The 22,054-nt window shown below is 35.8% G+C and overlaps 1 protein-coding gene across 1 annotated transcript in view; it reads left to right on the forward strand.

Annotated features, from left to right (window-relative positions):
• The first annotated feature begins 4,018 nt into the window (after window positions 1-4,018).
• LOC110032039 (probable DNA primase large subunit) overlaps window positions 4,019-22,054 on the forward strand; it is a 62,176-nt gene continuing 44,140 nt past the window's right edge. Inside the window, exons 1-13 of the mRNA XM_020735545.1 lie at window positions 4,019-4,298; window positions 4,454-4,515; window positions 4,595-4,698; window positions 4,789-4,870; window positions 4,950-5,009; window positions 5,107-5,161; window positions 8,197-8,216; window positions 8,306-8,389; window positions 8,482-8,546; window positions 13,366-13,414; window positions 13,526-13,573; window positions 13,683-13,772; window positions 13,891-13,950. Of these exons, the coding sequence (XP_020591204.1) occupies window positions 4,169-4,298; window positions 4,454-4,515; window positions 4,595-4,698; window positions 4,789-4,870; window positions 4,950-5,009; window positions 5,107-5,161; window positions 8,197-8,216; window positions 8,306-8,389; window positions 8,482-8,546; window positions 13,366-13,414; window positions 13,526-13,573; window positions 13,683-13,772; window positions 13,891-13,950 (909 nt within the window). The 5' untranslated portion in view covers window positions 4,019-4,168. The remainder of the gene's footprint in view (window positions 4,299-4,453; window positions 4,516-4,594; window positions 4,699-4,788; window positions 4,871-4,949; window positions 5,010-5,106; window positions 5,162-8,196; window positions 8,217-8,305; window positions 8,390-8,481; window positions 8,547-13,365; window positions 13,415-13,525; window positions 13,574-13,682; window positions 13,773-13,890; window positions 13,951-22,054) is intronic.

Raw genomic sequence — 22,054 nt, forward strand, 5'->3', positions numbered from 1 at the left:
CATATATAAAAGGAAGTTCATACAATAATACAATCAACTGTGAATGTGGTGAATGGCATACAAGCTATAGGAAAAACTTTTTCTCAAAGCAACACTTATCTAAAACTTTTTCTCAAAGCAAATCCCTTGTAATCTCAAGAAGAAGAAATCTCTCAAAGAAATCTCTCACTTCTCTCCCTCTCTAACACTCTTAGAGACTAATGAACACTTAAATTCACCACAAAAACTAAAAAATATAAAGAAAATAAATGATTAATGGAGTGGAATGGCATAGAATGGCACAAAGAGGGCGAAGAGATGTGAAGGAAGACCAAGAGCGAGCGAAGGAGTGCGAAGAACTTCTTTTCTGATCAATTTCAGCTCTAAATAGAGCATAAGATCGGTTTTCCAATAGGTGCATCCAAAAACTCTTCAAAAAAGCATCCAAATTTATCGAATCTTCTAGAAACAGGGTCTGCACCTACATTGGCGCCGTCGACGCCAGTGACCATCTAATTAAATCTGTGTTTTCTGTCAAACGGCGCCGTCGACACCCAGTCTGGCATCGTCGGCGCTTAACAATTTTTCAAAAACTCTATTTTAACTCTAAATTTAATCTTTTTTCTTCATTTTTGCTCCAAGTCCTAAAAATCAACAACCTGTAATAAAACATGAAAAATACCTTCCTTTAAAGTACAATATCACCAAAAATGAGTATAAATATAGGTATAAAAAGACATATATTTATGGTGTATCAGTGATCATTCAAAAGTGTCAAGATTTTTCCTATAAAATAACCATCCATTATGACACCCTTGCTAGTCATCACTCAATTGTTAGCAGAACTCCTACAATTAAGAGTATTCTTGGGTAACCCCCAAGATGTAATTAACTAAATGGGGTACGTCCCTTTAGGAGCACACTTGACCCCAGAACAAATTCATAAATTTGGCTCTCTAGTTTGGGTAGCTTATGTATGTATTCTTTCATGGATATTTGGTTTAAGATGTTTCTATCTGATTTCGTTTAAATGTACACTCTTGACCTAACATATGAAGTTTACCACATATAGCCTCTCCACATTCTTTTTTAAAATTTGTTTGTCATTGTTGTATTTCCTTACTTTTTTCCATTCCTTTCTTCTTTGTATCATCCATATGATCCAAAATAGAGACTTATTCAAAAAAGAGAATTATATGACAATAAAGAAGTTCACAATTTTGATTTTTTATCAAAAGGAACCAAAATAGTCATCTAGTTGGCCTCATTTATCTGACAGACTGTTGTGCATTTGGGATACAGTGATTCGCCCTCTGCCCTTTTGGCCCAACATGGCGTCAAAACGATGGGTTGTTCCTGCTTAATGATCTGACTGCCTCATAAGGTCTTGGTTGTCTATTAGTTTTTGTCCATTTGGGATGTCAGATACTTTCTTGCCGCCCTTACGTCTCAGTATAAGCTTCAAAGAACCAAGAAGTTCTTATTCAGAATAGTCATTTCGTTTTTTCCTTTCAACTAGTTTATCATAAAAGGATTAACAAGACTCCTATCATTTGAGAGTATTCTTGGTATCCCCCAAGATGTAAATAACTCAAAAGATACATCCCTTTGGGATTTGCTCTTGACCTTAAAACAAAATGTTCTATTGGTTATTTGGATATGGGTAACTTATGCAAAGATTATCATCGTGCATGACGTGTTTTCAAATGTTTTGATCCAGTCTCATCCTGGAAATACATTCCTGACCCATCGCACAAAATTAACCTCACATAAGTTTTCCATCTTTATTTTTACTATTTGTTTGCCTATCCATGTATTTTTATTCCTCTCCCCTTTGGATCATTTTGATGATTTGAGAAGGAGAATTATTTGGAAAAGGGAGTCATACAAAAATCTAAATAAATAAGCCGGTGACTTTGAGTTCCATTAAAAAGATTAAAAAAACTCTCCCCTTTGGAGCAATCAACCAAAAAACTCCCCTCCTAGATGAATAATCTAAAGAATCCCCTCTATGGCGAGCAATTTAAAAACACCCATCAAAACAAAGGTTTTAGGCTCGTTCGCTTGCATTGGAATCCATTCATTGCTCCCGTAGGGAGGTGAAGAAAGAGGCAAATCCATGTCGGTCATCGTGTCTAGGCAAATCCATTCAAACTCATGAGCAAAGAAATCTGCTATCTCGTCCATGCAACAAACCATAGAGTCAGTTGACTCTTTTTCACCAATAATTGGCAGTCCTTCGCAACCTTCCAAGGAGTCTTAGTCACTAATAGCTTCCGATAAAGTAAAAATGCGGATTGGATCGTCTACCAGAACTAAGGCAAAGTTAAACAAAACATGAAACTTCTCTAGATCATTCAAAGAAGATCAAAAGACCAGACTCCTCATACTAAGGAGTCAATCCAAATCAAACAAGAGAAAGGACGGGAAAATCTCACCGGGTGCAGGTGGAGCGTTTGTGGCTCTCATCCCTCCATCTAAGAAGGACAAGCTACATCCTTGCCCATAAGCAGTAAAACCCTAGAAGTTCCCCGAGTGTCCCTTTTCTTATAAATGATAGATTTGGCCAATGCTCCAACAGAGTGGAAGGTTGAACCTTTACTCAACCCTTGACATAATAGTGGGACGTCATCCGACGATCCGTCCTCGTCATTCTACTCATCCGGTCACCCTTTCTTGTAAGCTAATTGTTTCACCTACTTCTTCTTTGCTGGTCTACTCCCTTAAGGGCTCCACTCTTCCCACCTGTCGACCCCATCTCAGATAGACAACTCTTCACAGGAATGCTTGCAGGGTGGATTTTTATGGTTAGCAACTCAAAGATCTTCATTAGAATGCCATCTTATGTATCATCAACATTGTTCTTCTTACTACTCGCCATAAGAATGCCCCAACAAAAATTGATCAAAGCATTAGATAAGAGGAGAGTGCGGATGCAGAAGCACTTAGCCACAACCAGAGCTGGACCCATGAAGGGTCCAGTGGGGCAATTGCACCTCTTTAAATTCAAATTTTTACTTATATGGGAGAATAATTTAGTCTTTTGCCTCTCCTAAAATATTAGTTTTGTTCCTCCCAAAATATTGTTTTGTCCTTCATTGCCCTGCCTCCCTCCCAGGTTGGGTCTAAAAAGATAGTTTGCACCCCCTACAAAATAAAAGAGGCTGGTTCCGCCCTTGGTCGCAACCTATTTATAGGACGTCAATAGACGTAAAACTAGGGGAGTTCAATTATTAAAAATACCGTTCACAAGATAAATAAATCTATTTTAGCATTTAATTCTCTTTCTTTATCGTAACTGTCGCTTTCAAAAGAATAAGAGAATTAGGGAACTAAATATGAATGACTGAATTGTGTCAACATAAATCTTGGAAGTTAAGAGATATGAACACATGACAAAGAGGTGCAGTCCATAGTCAAGGATGCGAAGACTTGGTTAATGTGAGTAACTCGATTTATTGGATCATAAATCAATGCTGGACTAGAAGAAGGGCAAAATTGTCTGATCGACTGCTTTTAAATATTGTCTGATCGACATAATAGGCCGTACAAAGTAAAAATACCCTATGTTAAAGGACGAAAGATGATTGTATGAAGACCAGGGTCAAGCAAAAGATATGCTCAGTAAAACAACATCCAGGTGGTGCTCACATCGTTCCACCAGCCAAAACTAAACAAACAGACATGGTATGACCGATCGAAAGTTTCCTCAGCCAATTAATGTGTATATGCATTTTAATCATCTCCTAGATACTTTTATGAATAAAAAGTTAGGTTCTTCCATTCTACAATTCACTATTCCATAATTTCTTAGTGTGTTTTTCCTCTATACACTCTATTTTTTGGACGTGATTTTGCTGAGCAATTTAGGATTCAACACTAACACTCTATTAAATCAATTTTTTTTTTTGTATTTTATTTTATTTTACTCATGTTCTGTTACTTTGTGATGTAAATTAGAATTTGGTAAATCTGATTGGAAAAGAATTTATTTAAAAGAGGGCCCCGGAAAAACTCTTTTTAAGAACTTCACGGTGAAAATGCTGAAGGCACCTCAACCAAATCGCTGAGATTCGGGAGCGAAAATTTGTTTCCCGCCAAATAAAGGCCTTAATTTATTAAGTCGCGCTCGCAAGTCTATTCCTGCTCTCCTTCCGCTTTTTTGCTATTGCGAAGTGTCTCCAAAGGAATGGAAATCATCCGATCCCAGAAGAAAACCACCGCGGAAGCCCCGTCGAACCTATCCATTTACCGCTGCGCTCCTAACCTGGAGGTCCGGCTTGATGATATCGAGCTATATGCCATTGATCGGCTTCGCGGTATTGAATTTCACACTTTGACTTCACTGTACATGTTCTGGCCCTAGTTGTGCTTCTAGAGTTTTGAACAGAAATATTAGGTTGAAGGCATGTTTCCAGTGTTTTAAGGATTTGATACTGATCTATTAATGAGGGTTTGAGTGGGTCCTATGCAGTCCTCAAAGGAATTTCGAATGGGTTGTCCCGCGGGAAGAGGCCGGATGAAATGGAAACAATGGTATTTTAGATGCTGTTAATTTATGATTTGCCGATTAGATGGATCCAGCGCTTATTCTTGCACTTTTGATGAATTTTAGGCAAATGAGCTATGGAGAACAAATATGAGGCATCCGGATGCGACGCAGCTCATAAACAAGGATGTTGTCTCACATTTTGTGCTTCGTCTTGTGTATTGCCGAACGTAAGTGTACGACTTCCAAATAAACTCTTGACGATTTCCCTCCTACTTTTATTTGATTTATTTACTTTGATTTGATTGCCATATTTTTAGGGATGAACTGAGGAAATGGTTTCTTTCCATGGAGACGACCCTTTTCCGTTACCGCTTTCGTCTAGAAACTCCTGAATCCCAGGCAGGTATTCTTTATTGTAGGAGAGGTATTTTTAGCTAAGTCACGTTTGTTTTTTCACATGCATACTTCAATTTTGTAGCGAATGCTTATGGCTGAGTTTCAGCTTCCATATAAAGCACTGAATTATGCGGAATACGAGGTATGCTTTCCGATGTCAGTCATGCTAGTTAAATATAAAGGATGATTGGCATTTTGGTCGTAGTTTGTTACAAAGATTCTTTTGTTCTTTTAATTAGAGTGTGAAAGATAAGTTGGTTCAAGTCTCTCGCTCTATCGGCCAATCTCCTAATGGTAAGTGTTTGCTAACCCACGTAACTTTTTCAATGTATTTTATTAAAGTTTTTATATAAACATAGTTTTTCTTGGAAGTTTAGTATTACTTAATCACATTAGTTGGGATTCTTCTATCCTGTAGATCTTTCATTGAAAATAACCATATTACTTGGCTGTAGTATTGAAAAGTATATAAATTTTTTTGGCACAACATCACCACTACCATTGTGACTATCAATAAGTTGGTCAAAATCAAAATCTTATATTGACCTCTCTGAACTTTTATCTCAAATTAAATTGAAAAAAATCATATTAAGTGCATTATTGGATTCTGATTTTAAATTTTGGTTAGGTTTTGTGAATGGTTGTCTATGTAAACATCATCCCTCTACTCATGTCATCCCGGCTTGAAATAAGCAATGCTGGCTTACATCTAATACAAACCTCAATTGAAACAAATGGAGAATGAGGACTCTTAAAGTCCCTAAAAAGTTTTGATAAGACTAGTGATGATGTGGATGAAGCATTGCTCGATCATTTGAAAAAATATGCTTATTCTAAGAAAATTTAACATGTGTTGTTATATGTGACAGATCATGTTTACTTGGTAACTCTAATAAATTTGCCTAGTAGGAATCCTTCAGAGCATAATTTAATTAGTAGTTTTCACATCATTCACTATGTTCTCAAGAAGGAAAATGAAAAAAAATTAGGGAAGTAGGAAATGAAAAATTAAAAAGCATGTAAAGTTCACTGCTCTTGTGGTGATACTTGGCTATGAACTTTATGCATATCTCTAATATCATTCATATCTTTTATCTAATGCATATCTCTTGTATCATATATATCTTTCAAATCATGCACATCTTTCTTATCATGCTTATAATGCATATCTTTCCTTCTAATAATATGAATGATCTAACTAAAATAGAGCATATATGGAGTCAAACATATATTTTGAAAGAAAAAATATTGTTAAAATTTAAAAATATAATTACTCACATCCGTTGTCACATTAGATTCTCAATATTCAGTAACTGTCTGGACGTTGTGACAATCTTTATGTTGATATTAATAACATATAAAACATTTAGCATAGGATTAATTTACTTGAAGTTATGGAGTTGCCTTACGAATGGCTTCCACATGCTTGTCTTGGGCTCGCCGTCTCGGGTAAACAATTTGGAATTTATATATTCATGATTTAACCAAAACATAACTTTTTTTACCACAAAAAGTCTTCCCGACATAACCAACTTTATTTTATCCTGTCAATTCTTCTTACCTTTTCTTCCTATCTTTGATGATTTCTGGCTAATAGCTCTTAATGAAGCCCACAAACCAAGTTCATTGCTTCAGGCACAAACTCATCTCCGCTACGACAACCATAAACAAAAAGATACACTATTCATGATAAATTTCAAAATACAAGTCTAAGGAAGGAAAATAATGTCTCAAATAATGTGAAAGGGGTTCATGCTTGCTGATTTCATCCTCAAAACCTATATGGTGACCTTGCGACACTCGACAGGTCGCTTGCTTGTCTCTGTTCACGTCTGGCTACAGTAACTAAAAGTTAGAGTCTTTTGAGCATGATCGAAATTCGGGAGAGGCACTTTGAGCAAATGAAACCGAGATTAGGGAGAAGAAACCAGAGGCTCTAGAGAGGATCCCCCCATTCAACGCATCCTAGAATAAAAAATATTGCATGAGTAGGTCGGTGAGAACAGTAAAGCGGGATTAGGAAGGGATTAAGGTTTAATTAATTTAATTAACTCAATATTTTATAAATTTTATATCTCCCATATCATTTACATTGTGTTATATATCGAATTGATCAATTTAACGGGTAAAATTTTATAAAACTATTTTGGTTGAAATCTGAAGGATGCAAAATTTGGTTACATTTTAAAGTTATCAAAATTTTTTAATTGATTTAAAAAAAATTAGTTATTATAAAATTGATTCACATAATGCTTGAATATTCATTCATCAGGCCCATAAAAATCGCAAGATCATTTGTTAGGCCAACAGGCATTACTAAGAAAAATATGGTATATATGTTACATAATGCTTGAATATTCGATTCATCAGGTCCCAAAAGCTTTCCTGGTTGTATCTGTCTTCTTAACTCTAACCTAATGATATCTCGATCTTAGATTGATCATGAAAATTATGATAACACCTTCTAACTGATAAAGAAAAAACCATCGATCCCGGGCAATGGATATTTGTTCTTGGTTGTCACCTCATTCGACTCTTTATAATTAGTGCATAGTCGCATAAACCCTTTTTTTTCTTGACAAATAATACTGAAGCACTCCATGGTGAATTGCTTTGTCATTCAAAGTCATTATTTATCAATTCCTATAATTGACATTTCAATTCCTACATTTCCATCAGAGTCATCCTATAAGTAGATATTCAATTGTAGCAGAATTCTTTACTAACCAATCTATCTCCACGATAATATTAAAAGTTTGAATTGATATTATTATCAACTCTACTAGCAGCTTCCTGTCAGATATATCAACATGCACAAAATATTTCTTATTTGCATATAAATTATTTCTCGAGGGCTTGATGACACAAAGCAAGAGTGAAATGCACAATATTAACAGATAAGCTGACAGAAAATTCTTCAGAAAATGAAAGAATGTGATGCACCCTAATCAAATAGAATTATTCCAAGTTGATTTAAAATAAAAAATGCAGCTGGAACTACTTTTTTCAAATTCTTTAACATTCAAAGTGGTAGTTGAGAAAATTCTAGCATTTACTGCTGCTTATTTTGGCGCTCCAAACCCAGATTTTACGAGGCGAGTTCGAGTCTAGTTAGCGTGTTGGGTCAATTTTTGACACTCCCAAGTTGTAGGGAGCAACGTATTTTTCCTTCAGCTTGCCTATTTTATGGAGATTCTTGGGCAAGCTTTGGTATTCAAAGTTTTTCTCTTTTCTATGTGAATTGTTTGATATTTTGAAGCATCTATACCCATTTTTTTTAAATATTTTCATTCCTACTTGCTGACATCTTCAATTATCTTCCTTTGCAGTTGACACAATCTTCTTCAAGGTAAATTTTTTCCAATCTAATTTTTTATTTTGTTTGATGATTTTTTTGAATATATTTGCTTGTGAGTGTTAATTGGATTGGTTTAATAGGTTCCGTTCGAAGAAGTCCCAGAACTTGTTGCTAATCGCAGAGTATTTCTGCTCAAGGGTAATGCATATGTTGCTATGAATCAGGTGCATGAATCTTGTGAAGTTTTTGGTTTAAAAATTTCTTGTTTGTAAGGAAATTTTCCTAACAATAGATGACCTTTTTGTTCTTGAAATAGGTGACATCTATAGTTGTTTCCCATTTTCGCAGCAACCTTTCTAAGGCTCTTGTGTTGACCAACAGGTTCTTTATCTTTCCATTAATTGACTTCTATTTAGTAATGTTTCTTTCACACTGAGTAGGTATTTGAAGATGTTAATCAGAATTTATTATCAAATTATTAGTTACTATGGTAACATATTGTAACGAGTTTTATATTTTCTGAATATGTCCGGTTAATTTATCAAAACATAGAAGTCTTCAATGATTATGTTCTCTCTTTTTGCTGTGTTCTTTGCTATTTTCCATGAAAACGTTCGATGCACGGCTATAACTATATTAAATACTATGGCATGGAATCTCTTGTTTGTGAAGATGCTTTGCTCATAGCCTCTTATTTTCAGAAAAAAATTTTTTGGGTTGCTCCTATAAATCTTGTCGAACTTGTAAGCTGGAATAGAATCTTTGATAGGATCTTATGTTCTCATGTTTGATGTCTAAATAGTGCTTTTAATAGTGGAATTTCAGTTATTTTTTTTCTTCTTAGAATACTTTGGAAAGTTCTTATTCATTTTGATGTAAAATTATGTTTTAAAACTTGAAGAATGCCTAGGGTTGCTTGAAAGACTTTAGATGACTTTTCTAATTTCTTTGTGATGTCCAATAATGCAATGTAATCAAAATCTTGACCTTTCATTAATTGCTTTTCAAGCTTATATATTGGTATCCACAACAACAACAACAAGCCTTTATCCCACTAAGTGGGGTGGGCTACATGAATTTTTTTCTCCAGTGCATCCTGTCGAGCGTCATATTTTTATTTATTTATAATAGATTAAGATCGTTTTTGGTAAAATATGCTCAAATCTTTTTATGTCTACCTCTATATTTTTTAGCATAAGTCGAATCTAAAACATCTACTCTCTTAACAAGATCATCAGATGACCGATGTTTAATACGACCAAACCATCTATGATGACTCTAATTTTGTCCATCACTTGAGCTACAACAACCCTATCACAGATATAACTATTTTTCATTTTATCTCTAAGTGTCAAGCCACTCATCCACCTAAGCATTCTCATATGAGCAACACTTAACTTTATTTTATTCTTTTTTTTAAAGGCCAACATTCTATGCCATAGAGCATTGTAGGTCTCACCATCATCTTATAAAATTTTCCTTTTAGAGCAGTACTTTTCTATCACATAGTAGGCCCGATGCATTCCTCCACTTCAACCAACCAAATTGAATTCTAATAATGACATGCCCATCTATATTACCATCACTTTAAACAATAGACCCGAGATATCTAAAACATTCACACATTTTAATGATTTGATCACCCATAGTTGTAACTTTGTCGCTAGAGCTACTATTACTAAAATTACATTCCATATATTCAGCTGTATATCTACTCAAATGAATGGACTCCAATGTAAACCTCCATAATTTAGGTTTTTGCTGTGCTCTTACTCTAGCCATATCCACAAGAAGGATATCATCAGTTAAAAGCATACACCAAGGTACACACCAAGGTACATCCTTACATCCTCCTGTAAATGTCCAATAAGATCATCCATAACTAAAACAAAAAGATATAGCCTTAAAGCTGATCCTTGAAGTAATCCAATTGAACTAAGAAAATACTTGGTCAATCCTCTTTCTGTTCAAACACAAGTAACAACTCTAGTATACATATCTTTAATGACTTGATTATAAGTCATGTCAACACTTTTCTTCTCTAGAATTTTCTAAAGGACTTCTCTTAGAACCTTATTGTAAGCTTTTTCTAAATCAATAAAATCATATGTAGATCATTCTTGTTCTCTCTGTATTTCTCCATCAAATTTCTCAATAAATGTATAGCTTCCATAGTAGACCTGCTCAGTATAAATCCAAACTGATTATGAGAAATTTTTGTATCAAGTTCTAACCTCTGTTCAATTATCCTCTCCCATAATTTAAAGTATGACACATCAGATTAATTTCTCTATAATTTGCACATTCATCCTTTTTATTCTTAAAAATGGGGACCAAAATACTTTTTCTCCACTTTTTGGGCGTCTTTTTAGTTCTTAAAATATTATTTAGAAAGCCAAGAAACTCCCAAATCTCCTAAATATTTCCACACTTTAATTGAGATATCATCAGGTCCTATTGATTTTCCACCTTTTGTTTTTTTAAAGCCTCATCAACTTCTTTTTTACTAATGTGACTTTAAAAATAAATTATTTATTATTATTATTGATATTAAAATCACTATGGTTGATCATATTTTCCGAAATATCATTGAAAAGTTTATCAAAATAACTCACTCACCTATATTGAATATCTTCCTCTAAAAAAATGTTTTTTTTTATTTTTCTTTTTTTATTGAACGATTTAGATATCTTGGGTCCGTTGTCCAAAGCGATGGTGATATAGATGGGGATGTTAATAGTAGAATTCAAGTTGGTTGGTTGAAGTCGGGGAATGCTTCGGGCCTTTTGTGTGATAGAAAAGTACTGTTAAGACTGAAAGGAAAATTTTATAAGACGGTGGTGAGACCTGCAATGCTCTATGGCGCTGATGTTGGCCTTTAAAAGAGAAGCATAATAATAAGTTAAGTGTTGCCGAGATGAGAATGATTAGGTGGATGAGTGGCTTTACACTTAGAGACAAAATGCGGAATGAATATATTCGTGATAGGGTTGGTGTAGCTCCTGTGACAGACAAAATTAGAGAAAGTCGTCTTAGATGGTTTGGTCATATTAAACGTCGACCATTAGATGATCCGATTAGGAGAGTAGATGTTTTAAATTCGACTTGTGTTAAGAAAGGCAGAGGTAGACCTAGGAAGACTTGGGCTTATTGTATTAAAAATGATCTTAATTTACTAGAACTAAATGAAAATATGACACTAAATAGGACGCAATGGAGAAAAAGGATTCATGTAGCCGACCCCACGTAGTGGGATTAATGCTTTGTTGTTGTTGTTGTTGTATACACTTAAATTAAATCTTTACTTATCTTTTTCTCTTTGTTTGGCTATTTATACATAAAATTTTCACCCTCTTTAGCATCTAATCTATTATAAAAATCGCTAAAAGTGAAATTTTTTGAAAATAGACAAAATTTATGTATCTTTTTATTTGGTAATATGTTTACAAATGATAAAATTTGTGTCTTTTGTGAGCTCTTCCAGTGCATTGCTTAATCTTTACCATTCAAATGTATATATCTAATTTTGATTTAATATTTCATTAACTTGATAATTAGAATCATGCATGTCAATTAGGCCTGATATTGAGTCATGTTCGGTGTTATTTCAGCATAAGGCCACTTAAGGTGATATAGATACTAAATGCTCTAGCAGTCACCAAGGTGTTTTTTTCAAGATCAGCGAGGAGCATGAAAAGAAATAGCTATTCCACATATCAATTTATTTAAATTTGTTGGATATTTTCAAGGAATATCAAATATTAATTTTTACACCGTATCATGCGGGGCCAAAATTATTATTTTTCAAGTTCTATTGCATTTGAAGTTAAAAAATTTGATATTATTATAAATAAATTTAGTTAAACTCCATAAATTTATAGCATGCACGAACTAAAAATAATTTTAATATTTTACTATTAGTGATTTTATATTTATCATTATTTATGTTCTCCTTTTTGATTGAATTTGCACCTGCACATCCCTTGATTTATTTTCTTTGTTTCGTTTATTTTAATCTGATGATCCACTCCTTTAAAACTTTAGGTTCTTTCACCTATATTTATTTACTTTTTTAAGGATGCAAACTTGTTTCATGAGCCTTGATGCTTTTTTCTTTTATTCCCATGTTGATTATCATCATTAAAAATAACATGTATTCAAGATTTATACTATCCGCATAGGTCTCTCAAATCAAGACCAGTTGCCTTCCTCATTACCTAGCGATCCACTATTAGGCAATCACCTAGGCACATCTTAGTAATAATGCTTTTTTGAAGGATTTGTTATGCACTATGCCTTGCCTTATTTTGCTTGAGTAGCCAGGGCGAGTGCTTTATCCACTTTTAAGAGCACTTAAACAACATTGATCGAGTTTGAGGGAAGTCAACTTGAACTTGAAATTTTGGAAGTAGCTTTAGTTGAATTCATTCAAAATCAAAATTGTTTTGATTTGAGCTGACTTGATTTGAAATAATACAACAATTCCAAGTTGACGGAAAAGCAATTTCAAGTCTGTTATTTTCAACACATTAGAAGGGGTGGAGCAGAGGGATTAATTGTGTGGCGACACCTTAGGAGATTTTTTTTTTAAATTTTTTTAATCCTTGCTAACTCAAACGTACACCCAAAGCATGAAGAAATGAACAGTTACAACAAAACACAGCCACACATGTGATTGTGTGAGATGTTTATGCTAATGTGAATGAATAGAGAAGAAAAAATAAATGGATTTGTTAGTTGAGTAATGGGTGTGTGGTTAGTAAAATCAATTTAAAGTTTGTTGGTGTAAGCAACTCACCTACAAGGTCTTCATGGGTTAAACTTATTGGAACGACTAGTTATAAATTGTCAAATTTGTTTAAATAGGTTTCTTTTATTAGCATTGTTTGAGCATACTTAAATCAGTTATTTTATGTTTTTTCTTTGTATCTTTTCTCAAATGGAAGCGGTAAGGAAAATTACGCAAGCAGTTATCATTTTGACCATAATAAACATTTTACATCATGTTTTTTAACAGTTTAGTGGAATAAAAAAGCTTTTGATTATAGCGCCTGAAGGGCTCGGGATGCTTCTGGTTTAATCATATTGACCATAGATGTTCAAGCGCTCAAAACACGCTCACATGCATAAAATCTCATTAAAAAATTTAAAACTTTTCTTTACAAAACTTTTAGACATTTTTGTTGGCTTCTTTTGACAGAAAGTGGACTTCAACCCTTAGGGAACAAGAGAAGGATAGATTGAGTCCTGTGAGTACTTTTATACAATAAGCTAATCTTCGATGGATTTCAAAAGTATGAAACTGAAGGGAAGAAACATCTATCTATAAATTGTACTTACGTAGTTTTTTGTTATTTTAGATTGTTGAAGCACTAGGTTCATGTTACTTAGGGCCTGACTATTCTCAGGTAAATTGATACTATGGTGGCTCAACTTACTTTTTTTCATGGTCTCCCAAATTTCTTGGCTTGTTGTCTATAATAACTTTAGTTTTCATCATCTGTTGGCATTCTGCAGCCGATGGAGTTTACTGATATATCATTAAAAGACATTGATCAGTTAGCCAACACTTCATTTCCTCTTTGCATGCGTCATTTATTTAATAGGGTAATAATTGTTTATTGCCCATGTTTTGTATTACGTTTTGCTTTAAATGATTTCCAACTAATTTTTGTGAGTTCATATCCTGCTGTTGGTGTTTTCTATATATTATATATACTAAAAGCTAAGAGAAGATCACCATTTAAAGCATGGAGGAAGGATGCAACTGGGTCTTTTCCTTAAGGTATCACTCCACTTTTCAAATCCAAGTTTATACTGATCAACATTCTGTTGGTCAATTAATTTAATTATATCTTTTTCTTATTTTAGTATTACAAAATGATTTTTATACTTTTGTTTTTGCTGTGGGGACTTTCTAATGTTTATACGTCGAAGAGGCTATGATGTAGAAAAAATTGATGATATGTCATGTCATTGCATTTTTCATGTCATTATTACCACATTTCTTTGTCATTTCTTATTGTTAGTTTTATTTTTATTGGCATGGGCAATGTTGTCATGTCTAAATTGTAGCATATTTTATTATAAGGCCAAGCTTTTTAAAGGAAACATTCTAAGGCTGATACCTTTTGAATGTTATTATAATGCCAAGTTTCATGAAATAGTTGATTATGATTATTAAAATTAAGATTTGATGCTTGCTCTCCCTTCTAGGTAAAGCTGTTTCTTCTTTTCTTTTTCTCCATAATCTTTTTCATGTTTTTCTCAAATTCTCTATCACAACTCTAAATCAATTGGTTTTATCAAAGTGCAAAACGTAACTGCGATGCACAAGACTTTATTTTTGCTTCAAAGTACAAAGCTTAGAGCAAAAAATAACGTTTTTTATTAACTAAAGCATTTATAGGTTATATAAAACTATTAATGTATTAATATCTTCATTAATAATTATAAAGTATAAAGGTTGACTTAAAGGTTGATATAAAAAATGAAAATAATGTGGTGCAATATCTAACTTTAAGGTAAATATTGTGGGCGGACCTGCAAATAATAATTTCGAACAATTTCTAGTAGTTTACTGCAATAATTAAAAACTTAAAAATTAAAAAAAAAACCTTTTAATTCGAAACAAAATCTAAAATTTAAAGCATAAGTCTCAAGCTTCATAAAATAAGTTAAATTAATTCAGTAACCCTTTATTCCCTCTCACTAAACTATTAACATAATTGATCGCTTTGTTTCAGTGCTTCAAAACGCACTTTAGCAAAGCAAAGCGGGCTTCATGTGCTTTGCTTCATTTTGCACATGCAACACACGTTTAAAAACTTTGCAATCAATTATTATCAAAATCAAACTCCATATTTGGAGTCATCATCTCTAATAGTACGAGTTTTAGATTTGCATTTCAAGGAAGATTGCTGCTAGTATGCACTTTTGTTTTCTTGTTATTTTCCTATCAACCATCATACTTAATGCGTCCTTTCTCAAAGACCTTTTATGACATATAAGTAACCCGGGCTTTATGGTCGGATACCCAAATCAACAACTGGGGAAGAAGCATTTAAGTTCGAGATTGTGTTCGATTGGACTTATCGATACAACTCGCGACCGGTGTGTGGGTGAGAGGTCGATAGTAAAAATTCTTCCAGCTGATTGAGTACGAGGGTATGAGACATCTTTGCTTCAACTGCGACATTGTGTGACACAAGATTGAGCAACATCCTCCTTACTCAGGTTTCGACGCAATCCCCACGCGTAATTTTCTTTTCTCCTCCAAATTAGAACGCCGTAGTTTCTTCTCTTTTGCTACATTCCTTTTCGTGTTTCGGTTTGGTTGATTCGAATGAGGGGAAAATGTGAAAATAATGTGAAATAAATCTCTTAAGACAGGGCGCATCTCTTCTAAACCATCCACGCCCATTTTTTAATTTTATTAATATTATTTCTATTTTTTAAACTCTCTGTTATTACATAACCGACCCATGAGGGCTCATGCGAAGCTGCCCATGCACCATTCTGTTGGCGAGGGCGGGTTCAGCCGGTTGGTCTTTGTTCGAGCGATAGGAACCAACCCATGGATGGTAGACCTACGAGTCTTGTCAAAGCGGAAGAGGGTAGAACTCTGTGGAACACGGGAAATACTGCAACCATCAGCGAACCGAATTTGGGTGGTGAGAAGAAAGTAGGTAGTTTCTATTGGTCTTTGGTCCTTGTCATGAGCAGGAAGAAGATGAAGAAAGATATCTTTTTAGGCAGCAAGGGGCTGCAACAATAAATCTAAAGAGAAGGGGTCTAAGGTAAGGGTGCGCAATAATTAAAAACTTAGAAATTATAAAAAAACCTTTTAACTCAAAACAAAATCGAAAATTTAAAGTATAATTCTCAAGCTTCATAACACAAGTAAAATTAATTCAGTAAACCTTTATTCCCTCTCACTAAACTATTAACATAATTGATCGCTTTGCTTAAGTGCTTCAAAACGTGCTTCAACAAGGCAAAGCGGGTTTCATGTGCTTGCTTCGTTTTGCACGTGTAGCGCACGTTTAAAAACTTTAAAATCAATTGTTATCAAAATCAAACTCCATATTTGGAATCATCATCATTAATAGTACGACTTTTAGATTTGCATTGCAAGGAAGATTGCTGCTTGTATGTGCTTTTTTTTGTTATTTTCCTATCAACCATCATACTTAATGCATCCTTTCTCAAAGACCTTTTATGACTTATAAGTAACCCGGGCTTTATGGAAAAACTAAAGCGAGAGTTAGCCTTCAGGGGAAGGGAAGTGGGAGCACTAGAGTGGGAGCCAGTATCCTCCTAACCTAGCCACAAATTTAGGGACTAAACCTAAGATTTGCCAATAATTTTATATAACACTCAATCAGGGTAGAAATTATGCCCAAATCAACAACCGGGGAAGAAGCATTTATGCTCGAGTTTGTGTTCGAATGGACTTATCGAAGCAACTAGCGATCGGTTTGTGGGTGAGAGGTTGGGAAGCAAAATTTTTCCAGCTGATTGAGTACGAGGGTATGAGACATCTTTGCTTCAACTATGACATTGTGTGGCACAAGATTGAGCGATGTACTCCTTGCTACTTAGGTTTCGACGCAATCCCCACGCAGCGTGCCTAAGTTTCTTTTCTCCTTCGAATTAGAACAACGTAGTTTCTTCTCTTCTGCGACCTTCCCTTTCGTGTTTCGGTTTGGTTGATTGAAATGATGGGAAAGTGTGGAAATAACGTGAAATAAGTCTCTTACGACAGAGTGTATCTCTTCTAAACCATCCACACCTATTTTTTAGTTTTATTAATATTATTTCTATTTTTAAACTTCTGTTATTACAAAACCGACCCATGGGGGCTCATGCAAAGCTGTTCATGCACCATTTTATGGAAGAGGGGCGGGGTCAGCAGGCTGGTCTTTGTTTTAACCAACCCATGGATGGTAGACCTGCAGGTTTTGTCAAAGTAGAAGAGGGTAGAATTCAGTGGAACACGGGGAATACTGCAACCATCAACGAACATGATTTGGGTGGTGAGAAGGAGGTAGTTTATATTGGCCTTGGGTTCTTGTCATGAGCCGGAAGAACAAGAAGAAAGAGATCATTTTAGGCAGTATGGGTCTGCAACTATAAGTCTAAAGAAAAGGGGTCTAAAGTAAGGGTATGCAATAATTAAAAACTTAAAAATTATAGAAATACCTTATAACTCTAAACAAAATCTAAAATTTAAAGCATAAGTCTCAAGCTTCATAAAATAAGTTAATTTAATTCAGTAACCCTTTATTCCCTCTCACTAAACTATTAACATAATTGATCGCTTTGCTTCAGTGCTTCAAAATGCGCTTCAACAAAGCAAAGCTGGCTTCATATGCTTTTCTTCGTTTTGCACGTGCAACACACGTTTAAAAACTTTGAAATCAATTGTTATCAAAATCAAACTCCATATTTGGAATCATCATCACTGATAGTACGAGTTTTAGATTTACATTGCATGGAAGATTGCTGCTAGTATGTGCTTTTGTTTTCTTGTTATTTTCCTATCAGTCATCATGCTTAATGCATCCTTTCTTAAAGATTTTTTATGGCTTATAAGTAACCCGGGCTTTATGGTCAGATGCCCAAATCAATAGCTGGGAAAGAAGCATTTATGCTCGAGTTTGTGTTTGAATAGACTTATCGAAGCAACTCGCGATCGGTGTGTGGGTGAGAGGTTGGCAAGAGAAATTCTTCCAGCTGATTGAGTACGAGGGTATGAGACATCTTTGCTTCAACTGCGACGTTGTGTGGCACAAGATTGAGCAATGTCCTCTTTCCTGCTTAGGTTTCGACGCAATTCCCAAGTAGCGTGCTTCTTTTCTCCTCCGAATTAGAACGCCGTAGTTCCTTCTCTTATGCGACCTTCCCTATCGTGTTTCGGTTTGGTTGATTCGAATGAGGGGAAAATGTGGAAATAACGTGAAATAAGTCTTATACGACATGGTGCATCTTTTCTAAACCATCCACGCTCATTTTTTAAATTTATTAATATTATTTCTATTTTTTAAACTTTTTGTTATTACATAACCGACCCATGGGGGCTCATGCGAACTGCCCGTGCACCATTTTGTGGGCAAGGGGCGGGGTCAGCAGGCTGTTGTTCGAGCGATAGGAACCAACCCATGGATGGTAGACCTGCGGGTCTTGTCGAAGCGGAAGAGGGTAGAACTTAGTGGAACATGGGGAATACAGCAACCATCAACAAACAATATTTGGGTGATGAGAAGGAAGGAGGTAGTTTCTATTGGCCTTGGGTCCTTGTCATGAGCAGGAAGAACAAGAAGAAAGAGATCTTTTTAGGCAGTAAGGGTCTGCAACAATAAGTGTAAAGAAAAGGGGCAGGGCACTAAGTCGAGAGGTTATGCGGTCATCAACAAAGCACGAGATGCTCATGAAAATCCCGAGAAGAAGCAAGGTAATGGGCAATCTAATAAGGGCGACCCATGCCCTCTCTTTAAAACTTCCCGGGGGTATTTTCACGCCTGAGATTCTCACAAAGGTTATATCGGTTGACGGGCGTAAAAGGGCTAAGGAGAGGGCATCCAAAGTTCATTTTGAAAAGGAGATTCAGTGGCTGGGTGCAACAGGCACCAAGGAAGAGTAAACTTAACCTACCTAATTATGAAAACTGCGGGGATGTGTCCCCTTCGGAGAATCAATGAGTGCTATCCTCTTTTGGAATTGCAGCAGAGTGCAAAAGGAGGTAGGGAGCTATCTCAAGCACTTGATTAGAGAATAAAGATTGCTTTTGATTCAGCTTTTGGAAATGAAAGTGAAGGAAATTAGTAGGAAAGAGGTGGATAAACTAGTCGATAGGGACTGGGACTTCGTCCAACAATCTTTGTAGTTGGTATGTCAAGAGGTATCTTGGTCCTATTGAAGCGGGACATGACCTTATTTTCGACAGTTTATTGTGAAAAAAAAATATTTAGTTGGGAATTTGCTGCTCTCCAATCATCAATTGTGTAGAATAACAATTATTTATTCCAATAAAACTACGTGTTTAGAAGAATTATGGGGTTCCGTAGTGACTACCATGGATGACTCTATCCCTTTCATTGTGGGTGGCGACTTCAACTGTATTCTTTCTCAAGAGGACAAGAAGGGCGATAAGAAGTTCCACTACTCATGGAGGGTTAGGGAACTCGAGGAGTTCCTTTTTAATTATCTTCTTGATATTGGTTTCACCCGCACCCGTTCCACATGGAGCAACAATAAGGAGGGGAACAACAATATTTGGGAGTGGCATGTTCGCATCTTGGCTAACTCAATAGCTCTCAATCGTCGTACCACAACCTCGACCATCCACTTAGCTCACATTGCATTAGACCATTGTCCCACACTTCTTTATTTGGACAAGGAAAGGGATAGTAGTGGTGGATCATATTCGAAGATGTGTGTGTTGGGTAATGAGGAGACCCGGTCCACCGAATTTAATTAGCTTTTTAATTAAGCATCCCACCTATCGCTCACCTACCACATTCCACCTACCTCCCACCTACCGCTCTCATGGTTTCTATAAATAGTCTCTTTTGGTTTAAAGGAAATATAAGCCAAGCAAGACCAAGTCAAGTCATCTTGAGAGCTAAGAGAAAAAGAGGAAGAGAGAGAGAGAGAGAGAGAGGAAGTGAGAGAAGAAAATAGAGATTTTTTTGTAAACGTCGAGACGTTCGACGGTGTAATTCCTCGAAGTAAAATCCTCTGCAGCTCCGTAGACGTAGGCAAATTTGCCGAATCACGTAAATCTGTGTGTCGTTTTAGTGTTTTTTTTTTCTGTGTGCAAATTTTCTCGTTCCATTTTTTGCTTTATTGCCGTCGTTTTTCACATCAGGAATCGAGAAGTTTAATGACACAGATTTTGCTTACTGGAGGATGCAGATAGAGTACTACCTCTATGAGAAGAAACTTCATCTTCCGTTATTGGGAAAGCGATCAGAAAAGATGGACAAGGTGGAATGGAATCTGTTGGATTGACAGTTTCTGGGGGTTATACGATTAACCCTATCGAGATCGGTTGCCCACAACGTCATTAAGGAGAGGACTATTGCAGATCTCATGGCGGCTTTATCAGGTATATATGAAAAGTCATCGGTGAATAACAAGGTGCATTTGATGAAAAAGTTATTCAACTTGAAGAAGGTGGAAGGTGTGTCTGTTGCTCAACACCTGAATGATTTCAACACTATCACAAATCAGTTTTCCTCTGTTGAAATTGATTTTGATGATGAGATACGTGCGCTGATATTGTTGGCTTCATTGCCAATAGCTGAGAAGCTATGAGGATAGCAATTAGTAATTCTGCAGGTAAATCTAAGCTGAAATATGATGATATTCGTGATTTGATTTTGGCAGAGGAGGTGCGCAGGAAAGATTCTGCGAGACCTCGAGTTCAAGTTAGACGCTGATTGTTGATTCTAGAGGGAGATCATAAGACAAAAACTCAAACCATGGAAGATCAAAATCAAAGTCAGGTCAGCAGATAATCTGCTGGAATTGTGGCAAGGCTGGCCACATAAAAATGATCTGCAGGAATCCTAAGAAGAAGGATAATGATGACGCTAATGTTTTATCTAAAAAAATATAGGATGCACTATTTCTGACAGTTTACAGTTCTGTTGATGACTGAATACTGGATTCAGGGGCTTCATTCCATACATCTTTCTGTCGGGAGTTAATGTGAAATTATGTTGCATGTAACTTTGGGAAGGTACATCTGGCTGATGGAAAAACTCTGGACGTGGTGGGGATGAGAGATTTTGATATTGCACTCCCTAATAAGAGCAAATGGACTTTGCAAAAGATCAGACATGTTCCTGAGTTGAAGAAAAACCTCATCTCTGTTGGACAACTCAATGAGGGTGGTCATTCGGTGGTGTTCTCAGATAGCATCTGGAAGGTTACTAAAGGAGCATTAGTACTAGCTCAGGGTTAAAAAACTGACACATTATATATGACTACAGGTTTACTCAGGTGTGGACACATGAATCAGAGATGCATTATTGGGAAGCAGATTGAAAAGTGGCAAAGCGCCAAAGGGTGGAAAATCGGACCATGTACAGACAAATGGTGGAGAACCACGAGTTATGAAGAAATCTTGTAAGATGAGAATTCGAGCAAGTAGGAGCTAACCAAAAAGGAAGAGACGGATTCCCTGCCAAGAAATCAGACTTGGGAGCTAGTAGAACTTCCACCAAGGAAGAAGACATTGCACAACAAGTGGGTGTACCGGATGAATATTGCTCTTGGTGGCAGTAAGAGCTAAAAGGCTGGACTTGTTGAAAAAGGCTTTCAGCAGAAGCAGGATATTGCCCATGCAGTGAGAGTTGTAAGCAGATACATGAATAATCCAGGAAAGAGCTTGACGGTGATATGTCAACTGAGGGTGTTACTCGTGAGAAGCTGAAGTTGTACTCAACTTCAGTTGGTCTTCTGACATGATGAACAGTGTTTTGAGTTGCAGAGATGGATGATATCATGCTTGAGGAAAATGTCGGTACAGCTAGTAGATGATGCAACTAATAAGTGATGCATTCAGTGTCCCAGTCTTTAGTGGGAGAATTGTTGAGTAAGGTGGAGATCCGGTCCACCTAATTTAATTAGCTTCTTAATTAAGTATCCCACCTACCACTCACCTACCACACCCACCTACAACTCACCCACTACATCCCACCTACCTCCCACCTACCGCTCTCATGGTTTTTATAAATAGTCTCTTTTGGTTTAAAGGAAATACAAGCCAAGTACAAAAGGCCAAACCAAGTCATCTCGAGAGCTAAGAGAAAGAGAGGAAGAGAGAGAGAGAGGAAGTGAGAGAATAAAATAGAGATTTTCTTGTAAACGTCGAGGCG

The sequence above is a fragment of the Phalaenopsis equestris genome, unplaced genomic scaffold (assembly GCF_001263595.1).
Source record: "Phalaenopsis equestris unplaced genomic scaffold, ASM126359v1 Scaffold000876, whole genome shotgun sequence".
Classification (NCBI taxonomy): Eukaryota; Viridiplantae; Streptophyta; class Magnoliopsida; order Asparagales; family Orchidaceae; genus Phalaenopsis; species Phalaenopsis equestris.